This window comes from Lepisosteus oculatus, chromosome 10 (genome assembly GCF_040954835.1).
Source record: "Lepisosteus oculatus isolate fLepOcu1 chromosome 10, fLepOcu1.hap2, whole genome shotgun sequence".
NCBI classification, from domain to species: Eukaryota; Metazoa; Chordata; class Actinopteri; order Semionotiformes; family Lepisosteidae; genus Lepisosteus; species Lepisosteus oculatus.
Window position 1 is genome coordinate 41,906,281 of NC_090705.1, and position 25,953 is coordinate 41,932,233.

Sequence of the window (25,953 nt, forward strand, 5' to 3'; positions counted from 1 at the left end):
ACTGTAATTTACAAGTAAAGGCCCAAGATCTCTTTTATTAGAATTTTCTGTGAATACAGGCATAGCTCACTAAGTTGAATATGTATAAGTGATGCATTCGTTTTCCAGCTAAAGACATTTCTGAATTTTGCAATTTATACAGTATAAATCGCTCAAATATTTTTCCCAGGACTAAATGACCAGCTCCCTCTGTGAACACATGTCCTTGCTCACACTACCAGGAATCTCACCAAGCTTGTAGTCTTGTGGCATTCCTTCCACTGCCACCCTAAGAGCCAAGATGACAGCAAGCTCAACCGACTTTGGCCACCGAGGAAGAAGTTCTCTTGCTTTGCAATAGCAACAGCCCTGTGACCCTTCCCTGCTGACGGGAGGGTCTGACACCTCCTTCAACTCATTCTCATTTCTTCCTACTGCACTGTAGCTCATTGCTCGTTCAGAAACACGTGCTGTACGTTTCCAGTAACAGCAGCAGGGAGATGGCGTCGCTGTATTGATGTGCTTCTTGTTTCTTTTTCCGAATAAGCTCTTGTGCTCTTCTTCATGTCAGCTGGTGTTGTTTTGTGTTTCAGGGAAGACCAGGCACCAAAGGCATGCCAGGGGAGAGAGGGGAGCAGGGCCTGAGAGGAGACCCAGTGAGTTACTGTTTATGCCCAGCGATCTCACTTGTTGATGATATACAGTAACTGCACAATAAGCCACATTCTCTTCATTTGAAAGTTTTAAATTCTATAAATTGAGGTGCTTCTTTGTAATGATTGGATCAATTATTTGTACACTTGTACATTTGTACAGGCTGCAAGGCTGGGCCAGGTAGTCCTGTGTATAGCTGGTTGCGCTGGATGCTGTGTTAAAACCTGATGTTTGAGACTTTGAATTTGTTTTGTAAGTCATTGAAAAGTTAGTCATTGTTGTCTTGTGTCACCCTGACCCTCCTTGTCTTACCTCTGGCCTCCACTTTCTTTGTAATCACCTGAGTGCTTCTCTCTAAGGCACACTCTCTAATTGCACGAGTTTCAATAATAAAGCTGACGTGCCTGAGCAAACTGTCACAATAGTTTTAGAAGTCTGCTGGTAAGACGGAATGTTCCCCATATAAACCAGTAAATGGTTGTTGAGTTTTCAAAGTGCTAGATTTTTCTTTTTTTACCAAATGTATCTGATTACAGTGAAATAACAGCACTTAGGTTACTACCCTGCCAAATGTGCTCAGCCTGTAATTTATTTGAGTTTTATGGATGCATTTACAAGAGACATTAAAGGTCATCTGTAGCATCTCAGCTGCCTTTTGAGTTTTAAGGCTCAAACTGTGTTGTTCTTGTTTTCTTTGTTACACATCCTGAATCTCAATTTCAAATGATGAATAACACATCTGTGCAGCAGAAATGTAATCTGTCTTTTACCACAAGCCAGATGACATCACTGCCTCTGGTGTCCGTTTCTCTGACACTCAAAGCAAATAGGTATTTCTCAAACAAAACACTCTCTTCTTTCAATTACCTGAAATCCCTTTCGAGTGCTGCCCTGTGAAATAGTGAAATTTCAGAATCTGAACTCTGCATTCAAGTGGAAAACTAATTCTTAAAATTTGAGAATGCTGTCCCCCACTCTGCTTGATATTGCTGAACACATTACTCCTGTCACAGCTGTTTATGCAAAGGTAACATTGAGGATGAATTTTTTAATAGTATTAACTTTCCTGTGAATCATGGTCAATTTTGACTTAAGGAAGTGAATGAAGACCACTGTCACAGTATATCCCAAAATGCTATTGCGTGTCAGGTCTGGCCTATCTGGTAAAAGGCTCTACAGCTTGGAAACAAACTAAGATTCTAACGTCTGCTCTATCTTCATCTGCAAATTATTGTTTTTGTGTCTCATACAAAATGATTATTTTTTTTCTTAAAGCCCCAGATGATCTGTTTGATGATAACAAGATAAAGTGTTGTGCTGAGACAATGGGCCTTTATGGAGCTTAAAGAGCCTAACTCTTAAGTATTGAAGAGAATCAGTGGTGTAGTCAATCCCCTTGAGCAGCATAAAAATGTAAAACTTGGACCAGCCTATCATGCTGAGCTGCAATAAAACCTACTTCGTCATTAAAGTCAGGAATCCCAGTACACAATTAATTATGCATTAATTTGGACTTAAGATCGTTTCTGATTTTATTTTCAATCCGTGGACGTTGGTATATAAAATATATAAATAACATGAATAAATCAGACCCTTTCTTGGTTTCTCTTCTTGGATAAACTGTTCTGACGCTGCTCTAGTTGCTATAGGAGAGCCTTGCTTTCGAGCACGTTGGTAACTCGGGTAACAAATGTCTGTGGTCCTGCCAGCTTCGGCCAAGGGGCGCTAGCTGTGAGGCTGTGCCTCTTCCTCAGTGAGGTGTCTGACCCTGTTCCCTCGGTCCTGCTGCTCAGCTCCTGCAGCTGGAGACGGCGCACCATCTTCGGGGAGCCATTGGCTTCCTCCGCGGAGCCCTGCCGTTCAGCTCCTATGACCTTCCAGACAACTGGCTGTAGGCAGCAAGAGCTTTACAAACCATTAAATCTCCCACCGTCACCTGGCCCGTTGTCTTCCAGGAACGGGTCAGGTGACTGAGGGCAATGCGACTTTCCCCTCAGCTTTCTGGGTAATGTAGTTCAGGCCAGAGAAGCCATCTTGCCTGCACCTGCTGTCTCTACCCACTCTTAATAGGAGGCCCCATCTTTATGTACAGTCATTATAGTGTGTTTATATGATTATAGTGTTTGGTTATACTGACCCTAATGTCTCTAGCAAAATCTGACACACAGAGCTAAATATTATCAGTCTGTAATTAACGTGTAATAGCATATTAGTCTGATCACTTTATAATTTGTTTTTTCAGAAACATTGTGGAAGGTCTTAACCTCTACTCATATTTCATTTCATCATTGCAGGGGGTTACTTGCTGGGACAGCAGCGTGTCTGGTGAGAAAGGGCAGAGTGGGCAAGTTGGCACCCCGGTATGTGAAACAGACCTTCTTACAACAGCTGCTCTTGAATAACTGCACAGTCCTTGGCAACGGCGCTGTGACGTCTCCATTAATCGAAGCAGATGAACACTGTTTGGGAAAGTTAGGGGGAACTGTAGGTTAAAAGCTCCTGGCTGATGTGATTCGAGCTGCATTTCTGATCCAAATTTATTTTTACCTGCCAGTTTTCTCGCTGCTGGTAATGTCTGGCACGTTTCAGAAATAGGGAGGATAAAAGTAAGTTGACTTTTCACTGTAAACGGAGAGTCTGATGTGCATGGCTCACATACTGTAAACACAAACTCTTGCTTCAGCTGGACGTCGAAGCAGTGCCGACCAACACTGAGACCAGGGGATATTCCCAGATTGTAGAGATCAGCAAGCTCCCAGGGCCTTCGCACACAACAGCACTGACATAGTGTCTTTTATCTGATTAGAAGACTGTGAATCAGAAGCCCTACGACAACTCCTTCACTCCCTCTATCACCCCCTCCTCAAGAAGCTATCAGCCAACTTTGTCCAATATGTCAAAACTTATCAGACAGAAAAATGAATAGATAAGAATTTCTTCAGTGCTTTTGCATTTACAGTAATTGAATTACACTGTCATTCGAGTAAACACAATTATTATCCTCAAATTACATTATTTTTAAATGCATTGCAATTCAACCACATGTAATTATTATTATTAAATGCATTGTAGTTGAAGTAATTTTGTCATTATTGCAATACAAGCAGGATCAAATTGCCAAATATTTTTTCATTCTGCAGCATCTTTCATTTCACCTTCAGAAGAATATTGATGTTTATGTCTAAGCAAGAATTTGCAAATATAGAGTGAGGGCAAGCTGTAGTGCTATGTACATTATATAGTATTACATTACTTTATATTCGGCGTTAAAAATACAGTTTAAGGCAGCCCTTTACAATCTATATTTGTAAGTGATGTGAAATGTACTGGCTCACAGTCATTTCTTGAGTGGTGTATGGGGTCAGACCACTGATTTGAATTTCCCATCTGACACACAGCACAGTGCGCCCAGTCCACACAGCCCACACCCACGATTCTTGTGCCAAACCGCTTCTTCTAAATGCCTGGCTCCTGTTCACAAGGCGTTTGAGTGGTCTTGACAGTCCCAGGGATTGATGCCAGTGTGACACTCTCAGACGTGTTAGAGTAGCTTTCTGCAACGAGTAGCTGACCCTACCCCTGCTGGGACTAGAAGCCGGTCACCCATGGGCTCCGAGCACGCACAGCGCCACTCCACACCCCGCAGAGCCTTACACTACCTGGAGTTCAAGGGGATGCGATGTCACAGCTGTAGCTCGCTCAGCACACTGAGACCTGCTACATTTCCTGGACTGTACGGAGTACTGAAAGTAATTTACATTTACTTCCACAGGGGGTGAACCTTTAATCAAAAAAAATCCAAGGATTGTGAAAGATGTGTGACTGGCCTCACTATATGACTTGGTTGTTTATTTTCTGGTCTGTTTGGTTTTGATTTTTAAAGGGAGATTCTGGGATTGATGGGGGGCCTGGAGAAAAAGGAAGTCCTGGAAAAACAGTAAGACACGTTTCAATACGTATGTGTAGATTAAGCAGTAATTGGGAATGATGCACACCGTTCCTCTAATTGTCTCCTAGAAGAACATATTCCACAGTTAGTACCTTCAGTGTGGCTGTGCTACTGTATATTGACACATGGGTTTGTTCAGACCCGACCAGGGTTCGAATGAAAAACTGACCTGGAAGACTAAGCAACACTTAGGGGAAAAAAAAAAGTTTCATAAAAGATTATATAAAATTAACTGTTAATAGTTATTTTGTAAGCTAATTTGTGAGCTTTCTGCCAGCAGGAACAATTTATCTCAAACCTGTTTTGCTCGTGCAAGTGATGCGGAGATCATGGATTCCCTTCGTGTTTCTGAACAGCTGTAATAGCCAACAGCTCTGCTGCTCAAAAAATTAAGGAAGCTTCCAGAAAAACCTAAGATCTCACTTCAGCTTGGTCCCAAATCATGGGTTCCTAATGAATTACATGATAAATAATAGATAATAGATGGCTTATTGACTTCGAGGACTAAACAAATTGTTTTGCAAATTAAGCTAAAAATGAAAAAGTATTTTCCCCCCAAATACAATATTATACATACGTAAGGAACTTGCTGCAGTCGATTCCTGGCAGCTGAACAATTCTCAAAAGGCAGCTAAGAAAGAGGCTAACTGGAAAGGATACAGCACTCATGCTTGTAACTTACTGGGAAGAGTAGAGGTCAAGGCCTGGATAGCAAGAAAAATCTTTCAGATGGGGGTTCCTCATAAATTGTGATGTGAAAAAAATTATAATGCTCAGTAAAAGGCTCATCCCTAATAACACCTGGGTATTTTGAATAACGTGGCTAGGAAAATGTTTTTTGGATAAATGACCTTTGGGATCTCTAAGGAAGACGAGATATTACTGCATATTCTCATGCAAGTCAGTCGTGTGTGAAAGAGAAAGCTGTTTTGAATGTAGACTTGACCTGCATATAAAACAAATACAAAAACAGAAAAAGATTAGAGGTTGTCATTTGATGAATATGTTGTTCTGGCTTCAACAACAGTTTGCATTGCTTCATAAGAAATTTAAATATTTTGCCGCTCTTGATCTTAAACACAAATACCCATTTTAATTCTTCTGCAGCCTTAACAATATTGAATCATTTTCTTTCTGATTTTCTCTCCATATAATTGTTCAGTTATCAAGAGAAATAAATCATTTAGTTATAGAAATTTAAAAATTCTAGTGAACCTTACTTTAATCAAACATTAGTTTAATACAACTTAGCAAATACTAATCAATTCCTACATTTTGCATTTATAATTGAAAATTATGAATGGCATGTTAATAGATCTTTAGCTAAACTTATTAAAAATATGTTTGTTTAATTTTCTTGTACGAGATTTAATCTATCCTTTCCAAAATAACCAGACTTAATCACATTATGAACTTGTGATTAATTTTTCCTGTCACTCCCCCAGCTTTTTCTAAACTTTACAAGAAGACATGCGCATAGATCAGATCAAAGAGAAGCTGGCTGTCACCATCTGGAGTGAAATTTTAAAGATGTGTCTTAAAAAATCATTTTAAAACTTTCAAGCCTATCAAAAAAATGTTTAGTCATTGTAGAGTAATTTTCTAGTTTATCCACTGTATAAATAATTAGAAGGAACAAGGAAAGATTTATTCCGTTCTGAAAAGAGAAGGAAAGAAACACAATGTTTCAGCTGTGGAGCCTTCTTCGGATGTCCCAAGGCTCCACAGCTGAAACATTGTGTTTCTTTTCTTCTCTTTTCAGCATGGAATAAACCTTTACTTGTTCTTTTGCGGCCTTTGCATGCTGATGCAGCTCCCTGTTTAAATAATTAAAATATTTAATTTCATTCAGCAGTTGCGAATGAAAAGGTTGTAAAGATGTATAATGTAATTTGTTTAATACTTTCAGGGCTCCGCGGGTCACAGGGGACAATTAGGAGAAAAGGTACTGTACAGTCTTTTCAAAGATTATTCTATCTTTCAAAAACTCTGTAATGATAAAATGATCATCTTTAATAGGCTAATTCAGTCTTTTTACTTACCCATAACCCATCCATTTTCTAACCATTTCATCCTATCCCAGCAAGCAATGGGTGCAAGGCAGGATACGCCACAGGTCACACAGAGACACAAACACAGGGCCCGTTTTCCCTAAAGCCAATTATCCTGCAGTGTACAGTAGGAGGAAACAGGAGCGCTCGGAGGAAGCCCACACGAACACGGGGCGAAAACAAACTCAACACAGATAGCACCCCAGGAATTGATCCCAGGGCCCCAGTGCCATGAGGCGGCAACGCTAACCACTGCCCCTTGGTACCGCCCTAATAATCCATACCATATAGATATGCCTAACACCTATAAAAAACACTGAACTCAAAGTTCTTTAGATGCGTGAAAGGCACATTATACAAAATTAGAGAGGAGGACATCACGAAAACGAAGTAGCTTGAAGGTACTTGTGGCGTTGCGCGGCGGCGTGCCCAGCGCGGAGACGAAGCCCTGGAAGGAGGGCGATGCTGGGCCTCTGTAGTCCAGCTGTTCTGGATACTAGAGGATGGGCCGCAGCTGGGCGGGTCCTATAAAGGCACACTGGTCACCCCCGGAAGGGACGAGCAGGGACACCCCCGGCGGGGGAAGATTATTTTCACCGGCAGTCCCAGAGGGGATTGTACCCACGTACAATTATGAATAGTTATTTTTCTTTTTTTTATCCTTTTTTTTTTTGCCCGTCCTACCGCCTATTTTCACCAAGGCAGGCAGACCTTTTTCAACACACACACACTGAGTTTTTATTTTGTTTTACGCACCCCGTTAACATCCGGTCTTGTCAACGCTGTGCTGGCGGCCCTTCTTTTTGCTTTCTGTTTCATTGTTTGTGTTATTTTTGGGCAGAGACGCTTTACTGCCGCTCGCCGTGACTCCGCCCACCTCCACACTGTCACGGCACTTTGTGGCTAGATTGAAAAAACAATCTTGAAAGGCATGCTCAAAAAGCACGTTGGTTAAAACCGATCTTTCGGAAAGCTAGACTTCGAAGCACTTGACGGGGCTGAAATCCTGATTCACTTTAAGATGGTGATCCAGAGCTTTAGGGCACAAGAAAAAAAGGCCCTGTCGCCCACAGAGTGTAGATAAACACTGGGAACACACATTAAACCAGAGTAACGTTTTATAGGCCCTGGCATGTCCGCCGCCGTTTATAAGAACTGGCGGCATCACCTGAGCTCGTAGAGTTTGTTATATTAAGCACTGAAGGAGCAAAATGCAAACAGACAAGAGCAAAATAAAATAAAGGTTATGGGGTCCAACAAGAGGAAAGCAGGTTTCATATGCTGTTCGCTGAGGCACACAGGGGTTAGATGGGTAAAGTGAGAAAGACATCAAAGCCAATCGAAGCCAATCAAAGAAAGACGCACGAAAATTGCGGTGTCAGATGCTGTCAGGCTTGGATGTGTCAAAGAAATGTTCTAGAAATGTTTTGCGTAAATGTGACGAGACGGGCAAGATGACAGGACAATTAGGCTGTAGCACTTGATTTGTGGTGGGAAAAAAACGTCTAGGATTAATTAGATTATTCTCAATTATATGAGACAAATAGCCATATCTAGCACTTACCAACGCATAGTCCACCATAAAAAACAAATTAATAAATACATATTATCATTTCATTTTAAAGATAAATTTGGGAGTCCTTGGAGGAAGAGGTACTTTGGAAAAGTAACTTCCTAGGCTTGAAAGCATTTGTGATTTTGGATGTCGTCTATACTAATATACTGTTAATTTCCGAATTAAAGTGTGGACTTAGCATGGACTAAATACACAGTTCAGTATTTCAGCAAGTTTACACATTTACTGTATATCTAGCCATACTATTAGCACAGTGAGTCAAACTGTAGTTACTGGGAACAAGATATAATAATTTAAAATCCACATTGGTTTCAGTTCACTGCAAATTATATGGAAAAATCTACACATTAACCTTTTCCCTTGGATAAAAAGTCTTGGGAATGGTAGACATTTTGCCAGCCACAACATTCTACTTTTGGATTTGAAAGTGTGCTGACCATAAATTGAGAGGTCTTTACAGGTTGTTGGTCCAAGAAAAAATTATTTGCAGTAGGTCTGCCTGGAAGCTTGTTTTATTACAAATTATTCTGGCACATGGAGGATAGCCAGCTGTTTTGCTCTACTCTCCTAATAGCAGTGCTTAACTGTGTCCTACCTCCCTAAAGAAAACAGCTTTTAGTTCAAAAAGCTTAGCATGACTTGGATGCACCCTAATGATGACTGGAAGCCTTGACTCACCATGTACAGTGCACTAATACATTGCACTAAATATATGGCCTGGTTGCAAAGCGTCAGATTCTCCTTTAAATCCAAGAAACATTTCCACCGTAGCCGATATGGCCAGTCATCTAAAATGGGCATACAATTTTTTGGACATTATTTATAAACAAGCATAAGGTCAAATACAGAATGGTGTTCTAAACAGAAGATTTCTAGTCTTCCCAACATCCTCTCCCCTGAACAGGAATCTCTAACTGCTAAGCTCCCCCTTTGCACTGCTCTCTCCCTCCATCCCATCATCACTCTTGAAGCAGCTCCCTGGCTCATTCCTCTTTAGGAGAATGGGGGGTCTTTTTTCGCTTCATTCTTGTGGGCAGGCTGCTGTTCTCTCATCCAGGCCAGTTACATCACATTAACTTTAATACATTAATCTTTATGTTGTACTCATTAGGCTAATACTAAGCTAATTGAGCTAATACTACCGTACTGTGTGAAAGTTTTGGTGTTCTGATGTGAAACATCCTGCTGGAACACAGAGCAGTTTGAGTCCAACCAGCTTCTTTCACAGCCTCAAAGTTCTCTATCACCGAGTCAGGGCACAGCAATGGAGACTCGGGGAAAGCACACACTGCAGCCCTGCAGTGTGCATTCACAGGTGGTGTCCCCGCGGCACACTTTCCAAACACACATTAACACACCCTCCACCTCTGTGAAGGCTTTGTAAAAAATAAATCCCAAGCATTTAATAAAATGAAAAATAGACTTCTGCCAAAAATGAACCTACGCATTCACTCCAGATTTACAGATATCACTCTAAACTGTAGACTTTGAATTGACTGTGCTCACAACCACACACATAGCCAGAACACAGACACTGTACAGTACACATGTACGCATCATGTGCCCTTAACTTTGATTTGATTGCAGTAATGAAATGATTACTTTAAGGTTAATCTGCTTATTTAGAATTACATTTCATGTTTCATTTCAACTGATTCTTTTATTCAAGATACATTCCAAGATTTCAAGCATTTTTGTGAATGCACTAAATAGCATTTTAAATAATCTACAAAATGTGATGGCATTGTGACCGCTTACGAATATATATATTTGAAGGACTGAAATGTTTTCTTTCTAAAATCTGCACTCAGGGCAACAAGGGAAGTCCTGGCTCATCTGGTCCTATAGGCGAAAGAGGAATAAGAGGTCCTCAGGTTTGTACAACTTCCTGTATTAATCTGACTATCCAACTTTTGAAGATCACCCTTTTGAAGATCGCGTTTTTGCCTTCTGGTAATGGAAACCAGTGTGTATAGTGCTGCTAGCACTGGTGTTTGCCATAAGAAATACAGTCACAGCTGCTGCAGAGAGCTCTGACCTTTTATCGATTAACTGAGCTTCTCTGGTCACGTATGTACAAGTAGGTCTAAACTCCAAAGTTCATGGCTCTATTTTTTCTTTTTTTAACTTTAGAATGTTTTAATTTGTTTTAAATGAGACATTATCATTTTTTTTTTTGCCATTCTAGGTACAGTAAGTTTCATGAACTGCTCCTGTACATTAGGAATGATATCCTGGTAGTCTGTGCGACTAGGGACAACAGCAAGAGGCTCCCAGCAGGGCTGACCTGTCCACCTGTAGCTATGGATTCCATTGCTGATAGGGGGCGCTGTGTGGTTCAGGGCTGGTCACAAGCCTGGCTAACAGTGAGCGGATGAGGGGCAAGATTCACCCCTCATGTTGCTTTATACATTACCCTGTCAATGCTGACCCTACATTACTCATTGTCCAGATTGCATGGCAAGGACAAAGGAGTGGTCTGTAGGTCCCTTAATCTTGACAGACATCAGGTGTAAAAATCATTGCTTCGTCACCCCAGAGACATTTTGAAGAGCATATGAGAAAAATGAGATAAACAGTGGTTGAACGCCACCAATGTCCCGTAAGGTCAAGAACTACTTTGTGCTTTTTTCAGGGACTTAAAGGAGATGTTGGAGAAAATGGACCCCCTGGAGAGAATGGACCAAAGGGGCCACAGGTCAGAGGGCTTGATACTCATTGTCTTCTCACTGATTTTACACCCTTTAGAGTATCCTCTGTAATTCCCCAGGTGCATCCAAGCACGTAAAACAATCTAGAATCTTCTCAGTCTGCTGGTTGAAGCTTTTAATGCTGAGTCTATGCTGTGGTCCCGCGTATACATTTCAGAAAACATTCTACTTTTTAAAAAGTTTAGAATATCCTGATACAAGGAGAGACACCACAGAGGTTCGAGACTTTATTTATTCATCATTAAGAAAAAGCTTAGAAGGGCATCCTGGGAAAAGGGTAAGGGTGCTGGAGAGCAGGTTGAGCTCTGTCACTGGCCCACTGTGACTGGGATTCCCCAAGCTGTGGTTTAGAAGAGGCTGGGTAGTGACGAACAGTCACCATTTACATGAAGAAGACAGACGTTCCTTAACAAAAATATTAGATTTCCTTGAGCAGTCGACATCTGAACTGGACACCACCAGTGCTTTTGATATAAGATAGTTAAATTCCTCAAAGAGTAACATTAAGTGAAGTTAACTCATAAACTGGAAGTTGTGAGAATCTGAGGTTGAATGAGCACCCAAAATGAAAATGTATTCATGCTCAGAAGAGCTCTGAGCAAGAGGGCAGCTTCAGATGAGATAATTAATAAAATACCACAGGGGGGTTTAAATGAAGGATGCAGACTTTGGTACAGGCAGTTCATGATGCTACAATACAAGGTCAGGAGGCAATTACTGTGTGAGCAGTAAGAAAACTTAGACGCTATGAAGGACTGTGCAAATACCTGGCACATGGAGATCACACTGACGAGTGCTGACAACTTGAAGCAGCACAGGAGTCTGTTTCATTACTGTGTGTGGGACTAGACAAACTCATCAGCTACTGTATGTGATTTCTTTGTTGGTAGGGTGCTCCTGGGAAGCAAGGCCCAGAGGGAAGTAAAGGAGATGCTGGGGAGAGGGGCAGAAAAGTAAGTGTTTCTCTTCCTTATCATTGTACTAACATGTACGAATTCACTCAAGGCAATCTTTCTGTTGGCCGGGCCTATAAAATCGAACTCTGCTGTGTGTTTTTTCAAAGCAAGAGTCTGCAGTAATCTCCCTCCCATCTCACTCCCAATGATACTGCAAACAAACCAAGTCGCTTTGTGTTAAAGCACTTCAATTTCATGTTTAGCTGTGAAGTAAAATAAGGTGGGGACAGTGCCTGTTCATAGGAGCATGTTTGTATGTGTTTCGGGTACTGCTCCTTCAGCCAAGATTTAGAGGAAGTCAAGACCATCTGCACGTTAATGTATTTTTTAGGACTTTACATTTGTCCTTGTGAATGTTGCATGAAAGGTTCGTGTTTACAAACGAGTTGTTAATGTATTTTTCTTTCTTGAGAGGACTATGTAACATGCACCCCGTCTTTTGATGCAGCTGGTCTGGAGCACTCGGAGGTAGTGGGTCGAATCTGGGATTAGAAAGCATGCACGTCCATTATTTGGAATATGCTTTTACTTAGTGGTCACTTGTGGTCAACCTCTTCAATAATTTTATCTTAGTATCACACCTGTCTTCACAGTGTAATAAAGGTAATCATCGAAGGCAGGATATAGCAAGTAAAGACAGCTGTGATGAAATATTTTGCAGTGCCAATTTGTGACAGCTTGCAAAGAAAGCATTGCATCCATTTGTACTAACAGGTAGTGTTAACACGATGTCATTACCAACACTGATTTAAATATCCCGTAGAAGAGCAAACCATTACACAGGCTTCATGACAGCTTTCAGGAAAAATCACGCTTACTTATCCTTACCTGATGTGTACTACAGCAGAGCGTGTGCTGTCTAGCAGGAACAAAACATGCCCTGAAGCAAGGGCCCATTCTCCCTCACAAGACATTCAGAATTCTTCCCCCAGCTCATTAAAAGAAAACATTGTTACTAAAAGATCTTAGTATGACTCACATCTAATCTAATAGGTGTGGATCCTGTTGCTGGAGGTTTTAGCAGTGCAACTGTCCATTATGGAACAAAGTGACAAGAAAAGTTGCTTGTAGGGCCAAATTCTTTTTTGGGGGGAGGACAATAGGAATTTGTGCATTCTACTTCTTCACACCTGACGAAGGCTCCACAGCCGAAACGTTGTGCTTCTTTTCTTCTCTATTCAGCGTGGAGTAAACCTTTACTTCTTCCTTTGCAGCTTATGCATGCTGACACAGCTCGCAACAGTACTTGAACTTTTAGATTATCCGGTACTTGTTAATGTCAGAAGAGGCTGGGGCAGACAGGATGCCCTTTATTTCTCACCCTGCACTTCCCGCACTGTTGCCAAAGACAGTGTTTCTGTATTGCTGCCATTGCAGTGGCCGTGGAAAAGGTGTTTTTCTCACATCGCCTTTTAAAAGCTTGTTGATTGTGGCTGTTTAAGACGCCACACCTCAAAAGTTCTTAACAAAATGCTGCATTTGCTGCTCGCTGTGTTGCATGTCATTGTTATAGCTGAGAAACCTCACTTGAGCAAACTCCCCCCTATTTCTGTGGCTTCTTACAAGGATGTCTCGAATTAATTACTCATAGCTGCAAGGACAAATTTTCTTGCATCCTTAAATCTCTCAGTTATTACAGCATTTGTACAGTCCATCTTCAAAGTCTACCAAATCCCTGTGAGGCTTTACTTCATCTGGCTTTTTGTTCTTTCCAAGTGAAGAAAGAAAGGAGGGGGGAAGATTGCAAAACGGAAAGATAGCATGCCCCACGAGGCTCGGAGAATCGCCAGAAAGATCTCGGCATACTAAGCATGACATGTCAGAAACTCAATAAAGCTTTTAATATAAAGCAATCATCCTATGAAATATAAAGAGGGTACTGTTTTCCTTCCAGGAGAGCTAGCAGCTAGGATTTAAATTCCATGTAATCAGTATCTGATAAATTAAATGTAGCAGATGTCACTGTGAGGGTTTTGAGCATGCTAAAGGGCTTGAATGCTTCCATCTGTTTAACCTTTCTAAATTTGAGAAAATAGTTGGTACAGATGGCGTTGTTAATTTACTAAGATCTATTTAAAAGTGAGTAGATATCTGTCATCCGATTTATAAAACATACATTTAAAATCTGAATTTCCATAAATTAAACATAATATGAGGTGAACAGGGTTATGAATAACTTATCATTCTTTAAACTGAAGTCCTATTATTGGACTGAAGTTCATACTGTATACAGTCAGAAAAGAGCTCCTTATGTTTTCAGGTTATGTACTCAATGTACTACGTTGTCTTGTGGGTTTTTGTGCATTTTGTTCGGTTAATTGTTTTCCTCCTCATTTGCTTTTACCTGCATTTCTTTCATCACTAGTCTGCTCTGTTTTTCTTTTGCTGTCCTTCAGCATTTCAGACTTCAGCAGAGCTCTAGAAGGAGCTGAGCTCCTGCATTTTGCAGCAAACAATGAATCTAAAATCGAAATCTAATCTAAGATTATCTAAGAAACTCTCATCTAAAATGAGAGAGATATGAACCTTTCACCACTCTGAGGAAAAGCAACAGAATACCAGAATATTAAAAAGTCAATAATAATCATTATTATTATTAGCATTTTTTTTATAATAATCACCGCATTTTTAATTCAAATATAGTTTCCTTTTTTAGCAAGATTTGTAAGCTCAATTGCTCTCCAGGGAGAGGTGGAGTTAAGAGTGTGTAGTAACTCGCGTTTAAAGATGTCCTTCTCGTGTCTGTATAACAGGGCGAACCAGGAGAGCCAGGCTTGAAAGGAGAGACTGGTCCAGTTGGCCCCAGAGGAGACCAGGTTGAGCTTCAATTTCTACAATTCAAACTGTCACATCAGGGAAACTGAATCCACTGGGGAAATGGTGCTACAGATAATGCATAGTAATTCTTGGTATTTATATAGACAGCTTCACCCGAGAGAGTCTAAAACACCCCCTAGGAGGTGCCTGGCGGCCATTAGGCCCAGAACCCCCAATAGACAGAAGATCCGGTGGAAAAGAGGAACATTTCTGCACTCATGTAATTGAGGGGGATTTTCTTGGGTAGGTCAGGTTGAGAAAGCATACAGTGTCATTATTGAGCTTAACACCCCTACTCTTCTGAACGGTGCCATGAGCTCTTTAATGAATAAGCAGTTAGGACTTTAATTTCCCAGTGTCCTACAGTACTGCGTTCCTTGTCCTTGTCACCCTGATGGAACACCTACTTCGACCATCTTACTTGCTGTGTCTTTTGAGATCCGATGAGATCAGACCAGAAGCTGATGACATTGCAACCCAAAGCAACTTACAGAGATTTAAATTAACTGTATGTTTTTTTGCCTTACAAGTCATGGCATCCGTGTACACACTTGGTCTAGTTGTATATCAGGATATTGCTGCTTTACAACAATGTACCTTGTCTGTGGGTGAATGAGTTGGATGGACTCCTCTCCTCTGTAATCCCTCTCGTGTTCTTATGTACGACAGCAGACTCCCCACAGTGCATCTGAACCCAGAGCCGCCAGTCAGGAGTCCAGAATGCTAACCTCTGCTCTGTACTGCCGCACTGACAAGAACATTTCAAAGACCGAGGATGTTGTTTAATACTTGTTCCAAACCTACATTGCAAACCAGAGCTCCAGGGTGTTCTTATGATATACATTTACTTTGTGAAAAGCGTTATATTTTGAAGATTGATTGAAAGTGTATTATTGCATTTGGACAATACAGTAAAGATTTATCCCAACTTATGTGTAAACAGCTGTTATTCAGTTTCTTCAGAACACCACCATATATTTGGAAATATTTGTTTTTATCTTTCGAGATTGAAGTTTGCCATGCCAAAGTTTAAAATGCAAACAAAACCCAAAGACTCGGAAGAGCCCACTTAAATAACAAACCCCTACAATGCCTCCAACACAATCAGATTTGAATGTTCTTCACCATGGATGGCTAATAGGACACCAGGCAATGCCTAAAGCCTGTTATTGTCTCTCGATTTGATCTCATTTACTGTATGTCCTGATAAAATACGTGTGGAAGAAACTAGAGAGCAATGCCCAGTACAGTTCTGTCTGTTTTACAGGGTGAAGACGGGAAAGATAAATTTGGAGTTCCCGGCAAAGCAGGGAAAAAAGTAAATATATGATAAGATTGGTGTTATTTTATGCCGATTCTCTTAAGAAAATAAACACATGAATTAACCACTCTTGTTTTTCCAAAACAGGGGGATATAGGATTCCAGGGATTTCCAGGAATGCAGGTATTGTACTTAAACATATGAATGTATTTCAGCTTTTCCAAAAGAACACTGTGGACTTCTTTTCTCCTGTGCTTCACGGCCCGGCCTATTAATCTCATGTGTTTGTCATTTAGGGCGCAGTTGGTGACAAAGGAGAAAAAGGAGACAATGGGCCGAAGGGGATCCGAGGAAAGAGGGTGAGTGTCAGTGGGCGGCGTGTAAGAAATGATAAATACCACTCTGCTCTCTCGCACTCCCTGTTGGGTTCTTAAAAGCCAGTTCGTGGGAACGTCTTTGCATCTGATAGGACCGAGTTTAATTGGCAAGTGCACTAGACTCGATCTGAGATTTGAGTGGCATGAAGATGTAAAGATGCTTGTGCTGCTGAAAATCACATGGGACACTGCCCTGCGACAGGTTTCTCATGTTGCATAGGTGAGGCTCAAATCGTTGTCCGTTCTATCTGCTGTAGACGCAAACCCATAACCTAAGAAAGGGGGGACATTTTTCATTTTTTACGAATATGCAAAGATAAAGGCTAAAAACAGGAATTTCAGGGTAAAACTTGGAGAGTTTGGAACCCTTCAATGAACACCTTTCACTGTTTGAGTCCTGCACTGATACATGAAGCATTAAGCATTAATCGAGATGTTTATTAATTAAGGAAAACATTGGATTGGTTTCAGTGAGGTGCACACACACCATAACACTTCAGGACTCAGTGACCTTTAGTGACTGAGGGAGCGATTGACAGTCCCCTACAGTGAAGGCTGTTTTGGTGAGACAGCATGATAAGGATTGAATGATGCTTTGGAATATTTAGGGGGACGGGGGACCTCCTGGTGTTCAAGGCGATCCAGGGATCCCAGGATATCAAGGACCAAAGGTAAGAAAGATAAACAACAGGGTTTTTTTTAATTAGTGTGCCATAACATACATCTGTTGTGCAGTGAAAATCATGATGGAGTCACGCATATCAAAAAGTATTGGTTCTGTCCTTCTTATTTTGCCAAAAAAAAACAAAAGAAAAGGGATAAGATGTGTGTGCATTTTCTCTCCACAGTTCTGGAAAAAATGGGAATCAATCAAATGAAAGGTTCTAGCCATTCAGGGTATGGTTAAGATTGTGTAACAGTAAAGTTTGGTGGTGTTTCCAAGTACTGTTGCTCAATCAGATGATTTCTTTCATGAAAGGAGTTATACAGAGTTGAGCCCTGGAGAAGGAATGCGTTAGGATCGCAGTATGAAGGTGAAGAATGGTCACAACTGAAATCTGGAACTCAAAGGGGTATTTGTTGTTGTAAAAAGAAAAAAGCGAAATTGTGCCTCTCTAGATGAGTAGAATCCTTGTTATGTGTTTTGATAAATTTCCCTTTCCTTTATTCTACGTGTGATTGTGAATTGTTTTGTTTCCTTTTAGGGGCTTAAGGGACAGAGAGGAGAACAGTCAATGCCAGTATGTAGCTTTTTTGTTGCGTCTGTATGCATTCAACTTGGTATCACAGACCACTTCTAATGAGGTTCTCTGTTCTTTCACTTGTTTCAATTTAGAAATGTGACCTTATCAATTACATACGTGCAAACTCTGGTAAGTGCTTGTCAATCGTTCGTGTTAAACATTGATGTTTCGTGTTGTATTCATACAGTTGCGTGCTGGCTGCACATGCTACAACCTGCGGAGTTTCTGTTTATAGATTTTACAGTATACAGGACACAGCACTTATGGATAAACATCTGCTAACATAAGAATTTTATATATATGAATGCAGAAAGCATGGAATGTGTTGTGCACCCAAAGGGTCAGAGGAGTGAGGACAGGATGAGTAAAATTGTTCTGGATCCTCAGACAGTAAATTACATTTTTTTGTGCACAGTGCAGTGATCCAGGCAGAGTGAAATATGTCGTGCCTGAGGACTGCCAATTTTATTTTACAATACTGTAAAATCAAGCATCTAGCTCATAAACATGAAAAGCTCAGAGTGTTAGTCTGCATCTTAGCCAGACCAACTCGAAACGAGGAGCTTTGGAGAGATGGTGTGAAAAAAGGAAGACCAGGGAGGACAACCTGTATAGGTACATTGTAGAAAATACACATTTTAATGTAAGACTTTGCGTTTTCAAGCAAACATTCCATACAAAGAAATATTATACTGGTGAATATGTGTAAAGCAGCCACTGAAAGGAATTCTAGAGTGAAACTTACAACAAATTTAATATCATCCATTCGGTTGATTAATATACTCATTAAGCAAGGCAACAATAACTGGATTATCATCTGTTTGTAAAGTACAAAGGACAAGCAGATCCTATGGAAACAGCTGCTACTGCATGTGCACCTGTATTTACAGTAGGGTGCAGAATACAAGTGTAGACAGAAAAAAATGTAAGGAAGTCTGTTTTCAGGGTATCAGATTAAAGGGGAGCTTTTTTTAGATGCACTATTTCCAAAATTTCTCTGGACCTGTTGGATTATGTACCTTGTGGCTTCGACAAACCAGGACAAGGTTTGGGAGTTGTGTATATTGGCTGACGAAGTTTGAGTAGTTAGCTGCTTTGGCTGCAAAGGAACAGGTAAAAGCTAATTCGGGGCTGAGAGGAAAAGAGGACGGCCTACACACCTGAAGAAGGCTCCATAGCCACAGTGCTACAATGTGGGTCTTTTCTGTTCCTTTCAGCCTGGATTAAACCTTCACCTGTTCCTGTGCATTGGCTGGCTCTGTACTTGCACTCTTTACCTGCACTTGTATTATTAAATAAAGATGTTTATTGTTCTATGTCATCCATGTGTTTCACGATTAGAGTAATTATTCAGAATAATTGTTATTCTGTAACATTATGAATACAGAAGTATTTAAATCATGTCTGCAAATGTTTGCATTGTTCTAAATGTTCCTGATGAGGACTTTTTTGTTACGTTTTAGGAGGTAGGCTGTTAAACCCTAAAATATTTTTGAATTGGGAGTAATCTTGTTAATTATTTATTGTGTAGAACAATATGCAATGACTGCGCTGCCTTTTGTAATGTGTGGTTTCTGGTTTGAAGTTGTTCTAGATTGCAGTTAGTCAAACAACAACAAAAAAAAAACAAAGAAGAAAAAGTTGATTAAATAAATATCAGTCCTGCAATTGTTCCACTTTAGTTTATGTAAAATAAAAAGGCCATGCCATCATTACGTCTAATTTCTTTGTTGTTTTGTTTTTCAGCATGCGCATCAGGTAAGATTGCTTTCCTCTTTCGTATCCCTCACACAATATGGAAGCACAGGCTGAACATAAGCACGCTAATCATTCCGATAACTTTGCGTTGAACTGTGGCTTCGCCTGTTCATTTATATTTGGAAAACACTGCCGCCCTGGAAGGGGACTCCACTCATCGTCAAATCATACTCAGACATACCATGGGTGTATGCATATGTACATATGTTTTATTATTTGTACTTAATGTAAGTATGAGTTGAGTTTGAATGCGAAACCATCTTGCCGTCTGCTACTGTATACCTAGAATATACTTTAACTTCTATTTAATGCCTCAGCTTTTTCTTGCCTTGTTCCAGGGAGAAGCGATTGTCCAGTCTATCCCACGGATCTGGTGATTGCGATCGACATGTCAACTGAGGTGACGCCAAAAGCATTCAATAAAATGAGGAACATAGCTTCTCTGGTCCTGGATGACCTCTTCATCAGCGAAAGCAACTGCCCGATAGGAGCCCGTGTCGCTGTCCTGTCCTACAGCTCTAATGTGAAGCAGTTGATACGCTTTGCAGACTACCGCAAGAAAAAGCTCCTCCTGGAGGCCATCAAAAACATCGCCTTCCAGCGCTCCGGCAGTCCGCGAGATATCGGTGCCGCCATGAGCTACACGGCAAGACACATTTTCAAACGCACGCGGATGGGGGCTCTCGTAAAGAGAATGGCTGTCTTCCTGACAGACGGGTCTTCCAAAAACACAGAATCGGTACACACGGGCGTTTTGGAGTTAAACGCCATGGGCATCACTACAGTGGTCATTGCGTCTCGGAAACTTCCTAATCTTCAGAAGGCCTTCTCGGTAAGACACATATTTGGGGAAACATGAGTTTCTTATTTTCTCAGCTTCTGCTCGGTGAAGGAGTAAGCAGTTTTCCGAGACCAGGAATGACAGGAACGGTAGAAAGTCTTGATTGACTGTGTTGATAGTTTTATTCCTTGAGCTCTTTGGAAGTGATGTTAGTCACTAAGCTGATGGGTGGATGAGCTCCTGAGGAAAAAACACTCCACACAGTAGGTTTGAATGAATGAATTGTAAAGGACGAAACTATTCAACTCATTGCTGTAAAAATTTTTAATTTTAAAATCGTTTTTAAAATAATTTTGTCTGTTTCTTTACTGCAATGCTGAAAGGTTGAGCCTAGCAATTTTGAGGTGGTCATCATACAAGAGCAGAATCCGAAAAGGGCTTTGTCCGAAGTGCGGCAGTGTTACTTTTGCTATGGTGAGTCCATAAACCAGGAGCAGTATTCTTACAGGGTGTTTAAAAATAGATATGTTCGTGCCTGAAAATCTCACTTTTGCGAAGGATTAAGGCTATGAGCACTGAACCTTTTAAACGTGGGAGTGGACTAAAAGACTCTGCATCTACGACGTGTGCTAATTTGAAGCTCTATGTGGGGGGGCAAAAAAATACCTCTGCCAAAGACTGACAAGAAAATTCATCTTTCGTGTTTTCCTTTCGCGTAGATGAGTGCAGTCCAGACCCAGCCTGTAACAGGCAACAGGGCGGGCCCCCTATCATCACCCAGGAGGTGGACGTGGCTTTCCTGCTCGACGGCTCCCATCAGATGGCCGGCGATGAATTCGAAAGGGCGGCGGACTTCCTCCATGCCGTGCTGAATTACTTTGCCGTCGGCGACGAGCTCCACCCTTCCACGAGACTGGCTCTCTTCCAGTCGAGCACCGGCCCGGATCCCATCCGCGTGATCTTCGGCTTCCCCAGCCGCGACAGTCTGTCGCAGATGAAGAGGAAAGTCCGACAGGACCTGCACCACCTGCAGAGCTCGTCTGGTGTCGGGAGCTCCTTGCAGTGGATCGTTAACAACTTCTTCACGGAAGCTGCCCGTCCCAGACGTGCCAAAGTGATATTCACCATTCTAGGCGGGAGGTCCGAGCTTTCGTTGAGGGAGAAACTGAAAGAGGTGTCCCTCAAGGCCAAGTGCCAGGGGATCGTCCTCTTTACACTAGCGTTTGGGAGGGGTGCCAGCAATGCCGAGGTGGAGCAACTGTCCGCCCTTCCTGTGAGTCAGCACTCATGCCATGTGGGAAGGGTTGTAGAGCCGGACATTGAATATGCACTGAAGTTCACCTGGACGTTCTTCCGTCAGCTGGCAGGTGAGCGCGAGAACTTCCTTCGCTTCCATCCCCTTCCTGATGCCACAGGGCACAGCCAGTCGCGAGACGGGCTGGTTTTACCCCGCTGATGATGTGTAGCTGCAACAGTAACCCTGCTCAGTACGAGAGGGGCCGCAGGTTCAGACATCTGGTGCGTCTGCTTGGCTGAGGAGCCAATGGTGCGAAGCTACCATCTGTGGGATCGTGACTGAACGCCTCTAAGTCACAGTCCCCCCTGAATGGCATACTGGCATACTCACACTACAAAATGTTTGATTGATCTGGTCCCCTGTAACTTGTTTTTAGACTATTTTTTTTTTACCAATGGTATACCAATATGTAATATTCACCCAAGTACACCCAAGAATATGTAGTATTCACACAAGTACTCATGAGATTGACACTAGACTTTTAAAATATCTTTGTTTTTAATTTTTCCATGAAAGGACTGAGGATGACTGACAAAAATAATAGGAACAAGCCAAGTAAGCATTTCATATAGTATTCGTTTTTTTCTTCAGCATACTCTTGATTAGGACACTGGTTCTGTCACGATCTCAAAAAACAGTTTTAAAAAACTGTTTTTATGGTGTCAACATACGGTGCAATATGAAAGCCTACAGTATAGCATGAAAGCTGTTCCCCGAGGGCACACGCAAAGACACACGCACACTCGGGCTGTCACGTTTGCTCGAACTGACCTACCAGGAAACCCACAAGCACACTGGGAGAACAAGCACACAAACTCCAAACTCCACGCAGACAGCACCCCAGGTCTGGAACTGACCCCAGGGCCCCAGAGCTGTGAGGCAGCACTGCTGACCCCTGAGCCACTGTGCCCTCCCATATTTACTGTTGGATCTGTTTCATTTAACTGTATTGGAGCCCACCCCTTGACCCTGAATTGGAAAAAGTGATTAGAAAAAAGAGATTTTGAGCCCCAGATTTTTTTTTTCAGAACTGTGGTGCCTGTGCAGAGCAGACTGTTTCTACATGCTTTCCCTTCTCTTATTTTCTTTCTCTAAAGGGATTTGTCTACAGTATTTCATGAACGAATCCTGAAAAACATACCCCCATTTTAATTTTCCACTTTTACACACAAACTGAGCCACAGTTTAAAGATGTTGTAAACAATAACTTTTTTCATTTGTTTCTTGTTTCTTTGTAGAAAAAATCAATATGTATCCTCATAAAAGTCTTGCACCTCAATGTAGAAAGCTTAATGTCCAGCTACAGCCACAAGGTGATGATGCACAGGTCTTCTCAGCAGAAAGGTAGTTTCTCATCATTTTAACAGAAAACAGCATTTACCCTCTACATGGGTTGAACCTTAATCTGAACTCAGATAATTAAATTCACAAAAAGTATTAATAATATACTTCGTTTTTGAGGAAAACTGAAAAATTAAACTTTAAATACTTTAAAGTTGAGGAAACTAAACAAATGGAATAACCTGTTAGGCAAGCTGTCAGTTAAAAAGTATTTTTGGCACAATAAATGTAATATTACCACCCAGTCATAATGGTGTGTCATGCTGTTTTCAGCACGATTCCTATGACTGAAGAACAGCAGAACAAAAGCAAGGATTTTAAGAAAAACAGAACTGTAACACAAACATCACCTTCCATTCCTGGTGAGTATACAAGACTTTTTAAATTCATATTTAAAGTTTATACTGGGTGATTGTCAATTAACCTGCATTTTCACCTACTGTTAATATTCTGCATAAATGTTACATTATTGTGTAACTCTATGTACTGTATGTGATGCATCTCTAGCAGTCGTTTATCACAGTTGTAATATTAGAATTAGGAGATTAGAGGATTAGTGATTAGGAGTAGTTCTCCCGATTATACCTACTTTTGTTAGATCAAGAGTTAGATCTTCCGTTTTGAACTTCTTCCATAATTATTTGTTTTCTGCAGATCGCTGCTTACTGACAGTTGAGTATGGTACAACTTGCAAAGGACTTCAAAGGATAAGGTGGTATTACAACAAAAGTAGAAAGAACTGTTTGCCGTTCTGGTATGGTGGCTGTTTTGGGAATGAAAACCGATTTATTTCAAGGGAAATGTGCCTTAGGATATGTACTTCACAAGACGTTAAAATCAAAATATAAAAATGACAAATCTGCCCAGCAGGAAAAAAAGGTGATCCTTGAAGAAAATTGGAAAAATGTGACCACCGAACATGAAATTGTCAACATTAATGATTTCTAATGAGGTTTCAGACAAAGGAGTGGTTATGTATCTGTAGCCTAGTAAACCTGTTGAAAAAGCAGTACCTCCTCAGAAAAAATGTGCGCTGTTGTACACAAAATGTCATAGACAAAGTAATTCTTCCCTTCATGATCTTCCAAACAACAGTTATAAATACTGAACATTATGCCATAAGTGGGAAGTTCAGTTTAATTGTCCTTCTGTGATGAAGTAAAAGTCTGACATTAACATTTAATATTTTTACTTATATTACACAGTAAGAAACCATACTTTTTACTTATTTAGGACTTTTGTTTATTAAGACCTTCACTAACATTAAAAAAATCATTAACTTTTTATTTAAAACAACATACAGTTAAAGATACTCCTTTTAGTTCTGTAAGAGGAAACGCTAGCCATGTACAGGAAGTTCGTTCAAAAGCTCCAACATGAATTCACTTTGTATGGTGAATTAGGGTTGACTGGTCTCTGACTAGTCACAGCTGGGGATAGAGGAGAGACATTGAAAATGGTAACCAGCAACAGCACAGAATTTCAGCCGTTTCTCAGGCACTCAGAGTTTACCGTTATCATAACTGCTTACCCTGTTCTGCCTGGATGTTTCTTTCCACACGTGTCTGTGTACAGCTAAGGGTGTGTATGTTCACCCTTCTGAGTCCATGTGGTGTGCTGGGTCAGCTGCTGCCTAACACCAAGGAAGGGCCGGATAGAATCAATATTTCTGTGTTCTGTAGAACAAACATTTCTAACTCCTGATAACTGTGCAGTGCAAAACACCGAAATAAGCAAAGTCTTTCCTAGTGTGAGGTGCTGCTGCTTCAACCATATTGGTCAACCCTGATACGGTGCTAAAAGTAATGTTGGGAAATGTTTTTTTTATGGATTGTGTCCTGTACAAAGTTCAGAGCCAAGACACAGACACTGTTCCTAACTCAGATTGTCTTCTACACGTAGACACAGCCGTGCACTTTTGAACATGAAAATCCCTGACCCCAGTCTGATTAGTGGCTCAGTTGGTTAAAAGCCCCTGTGTGGATGTGCAGAGTAAGTCCAGCTGGCGCCAAGTGTGGCTTCCGGTCCGGACCTCGTCCCTGATTGCTAGCAACAGCTTACAGTTGCTGATGAGTCTTCCAGTGTTGGTCACAGTGGATTTAGCTGGAGACTGTGAAGGCCACCTTCAGAACATGGAGCAATTCAGGAGTTGTTAAATGAAATGTAATGTTTTAGGGGAAAATTTAAAATGCATTTTAAAAAAAGTCTTTGTGATATATATATACTGTATATCAACTCCAGTTACCTACTTTTAAGTGATTTTGAGTTTGTGAAATACAGTTTTTGAATGTTAACAAAATGCTGCAGCCCATCTTAATGTTCAATGCACTAAATTAAAATACCTGTTGGTCATTTACATAAAAATGTACATAATGGATACGTACAAGACAATAGATTAATGCCTATGTTTCTTCACAAAAATAAAATTAATCTAACTAAAGAAGCATGTATTTTGCAAGAAAGTCAAGTATAAGTGGATGGTTTTTTTTGGGCGGGGGGGGTGAAAATATGATTTTTCTATATATTAGCAAATTTTAAAGAGATAACATCACAACTTTGTGAACTAAAAGGATGATAAATATTAAATAATGTGTCCCAGAGCTCTTATCAGATCTTTGTCATACAACCAGTAAAAAGAAACAACTGAAGAGAAAATACATGACTAATTAAGAACACACCGAACACTGGGAAGAACTTTAAGCAGTACCCACCTGCCTAAATATTTTTTTAGCAGCTGAAGGATGTTTATGCCACTGCATGAACACTGGAATCCACACAACCAGAAGGCTCTTCCACCCAGAAAACATTTAGCCAATGATTTACCAGAGACGGACAGGATATGAACTAACAGTCTATGGAGATTTACTTATTCCTGTTCACAGCTAAAAAATGTTTTTAGATTAGAGTTTTTAACTCCATTCTAAGTTGCTGAAGTTCTCCTTCTAAAGACTCTTGAATAATAGTTTTTCATGAGAACATGTGGGACTTATCTGTACACAGCTGGAGGTTTCCAGTACTTCCAAGAGAGGCTTTGGGCCTTTATCTTCTCCACATGCGTGTAACATTCCTATTGTCCTCTGCTCTAACGATTCTTTCCAACATTACTCAATCCTCTGCTTAAACACATACGTCAATTAAGGACACCTTCAGATGAATACAAAATTTAACAGAAATAAACAAAGGCAAGAGCAAATAAGGGTC

General features: G+C 40.8%; 1 protein-coding gene across 1 annotated transcript in view; it reads left to right on the plus strand.

Annotated features, from left to right (window-relative positions):
- The window catches only part of LOC107078566 (collagen alpha-6(VI) chain), a 51,742-nt gene extending 26,528 nt beyond the window's left edge, over nucleotides 1-25,214 (plus strand). The window contains exons 19-39 of the mRNA XM_015356882.2: nucleotides 573-635; nucleotides 2,928-2,993; nucleotides 4,517-4,570; nucleotides 6,492-6,527; nucleotides 10,021-10,083; nucleotides 10,845-10,907; nucleotides 11,811-11,873; nucleotides 14,630-14,692; nucleotides 15,961-16,011; nucleotides 16,102-16,137; nucleotides 16,251-16,313; nucleotides 16,940-17,002; nucleotides 17,537-17,572; nucleotides 17,668-17,704; nucleotides 19,322-19,333; nucleotides 19,672-20,165; nucleotides 20,498-20,588; nucleotides 20,834-21,481; nucleotides 22,650-22,755; nucleotides 23,026-23,114; nucleotides 23,407-25,214. Coding sequence (XP_015212368.2) covers nucleotides 573-635; nucleotides 2,928-2,993; nucleotides 4,517-4,570; nucleotides 6,492-6,527; nucleotides 10,021-10,083; nucleotides 10,845-10,907; nucleotides 11,811-11,873; nucleotides 14,630-14,692; nucleotides 15,961-16,011; nucleotides 16,102-16,137; nucleotides 16,251-16,313; nucleotides 16,940-17,002; nucleotides 17,537-17,572; nucleotides 17,668-17,704; nucleotides 19,322-19,333; nucleotides 19,672-20,165; nucleotides 20,498-20,588; nucleotides 20,834-21,481; nucleotides 22,650-22,755; nucleotides 23,026-23,114; nucleotides 23,407-23,600 — 2,391 coding nt within the window. The 3' untranslated portion in view covers nucleotides 23,601-25,214. The remainder of the gene's footprint in view (nucleotides 1-572; nucleotides 636-2,927; nucleotides 2,994-4,516; nucleotides 4,571-6,491; nucleotides 6,528-10,020; nucleotides 10,084-10,844; nucleotides 10,908-11,810; nucleotides 11,874-14,629; nucleotides 14,693-15,960; nucleotides 16,012-16,101; nucleotides 16,138-16,250; nucleotides 16,314-16,939; nucleotides 17,003-17,536; nucleotides 17,573-17,667; nucleotides 17,705-19,321; nucleotides 19,334-19,671; nucleotides 20,166-20,497; nucleotides 20,589-20,833; nucleotides 21,482-22,649; nucleotides 22,756-23,025; nucleotides 23,115-23,406) is intronic.
- The last annotated feature ends 739 nt before the right edge of the window (nucleotides 25,215-25,953 follow it).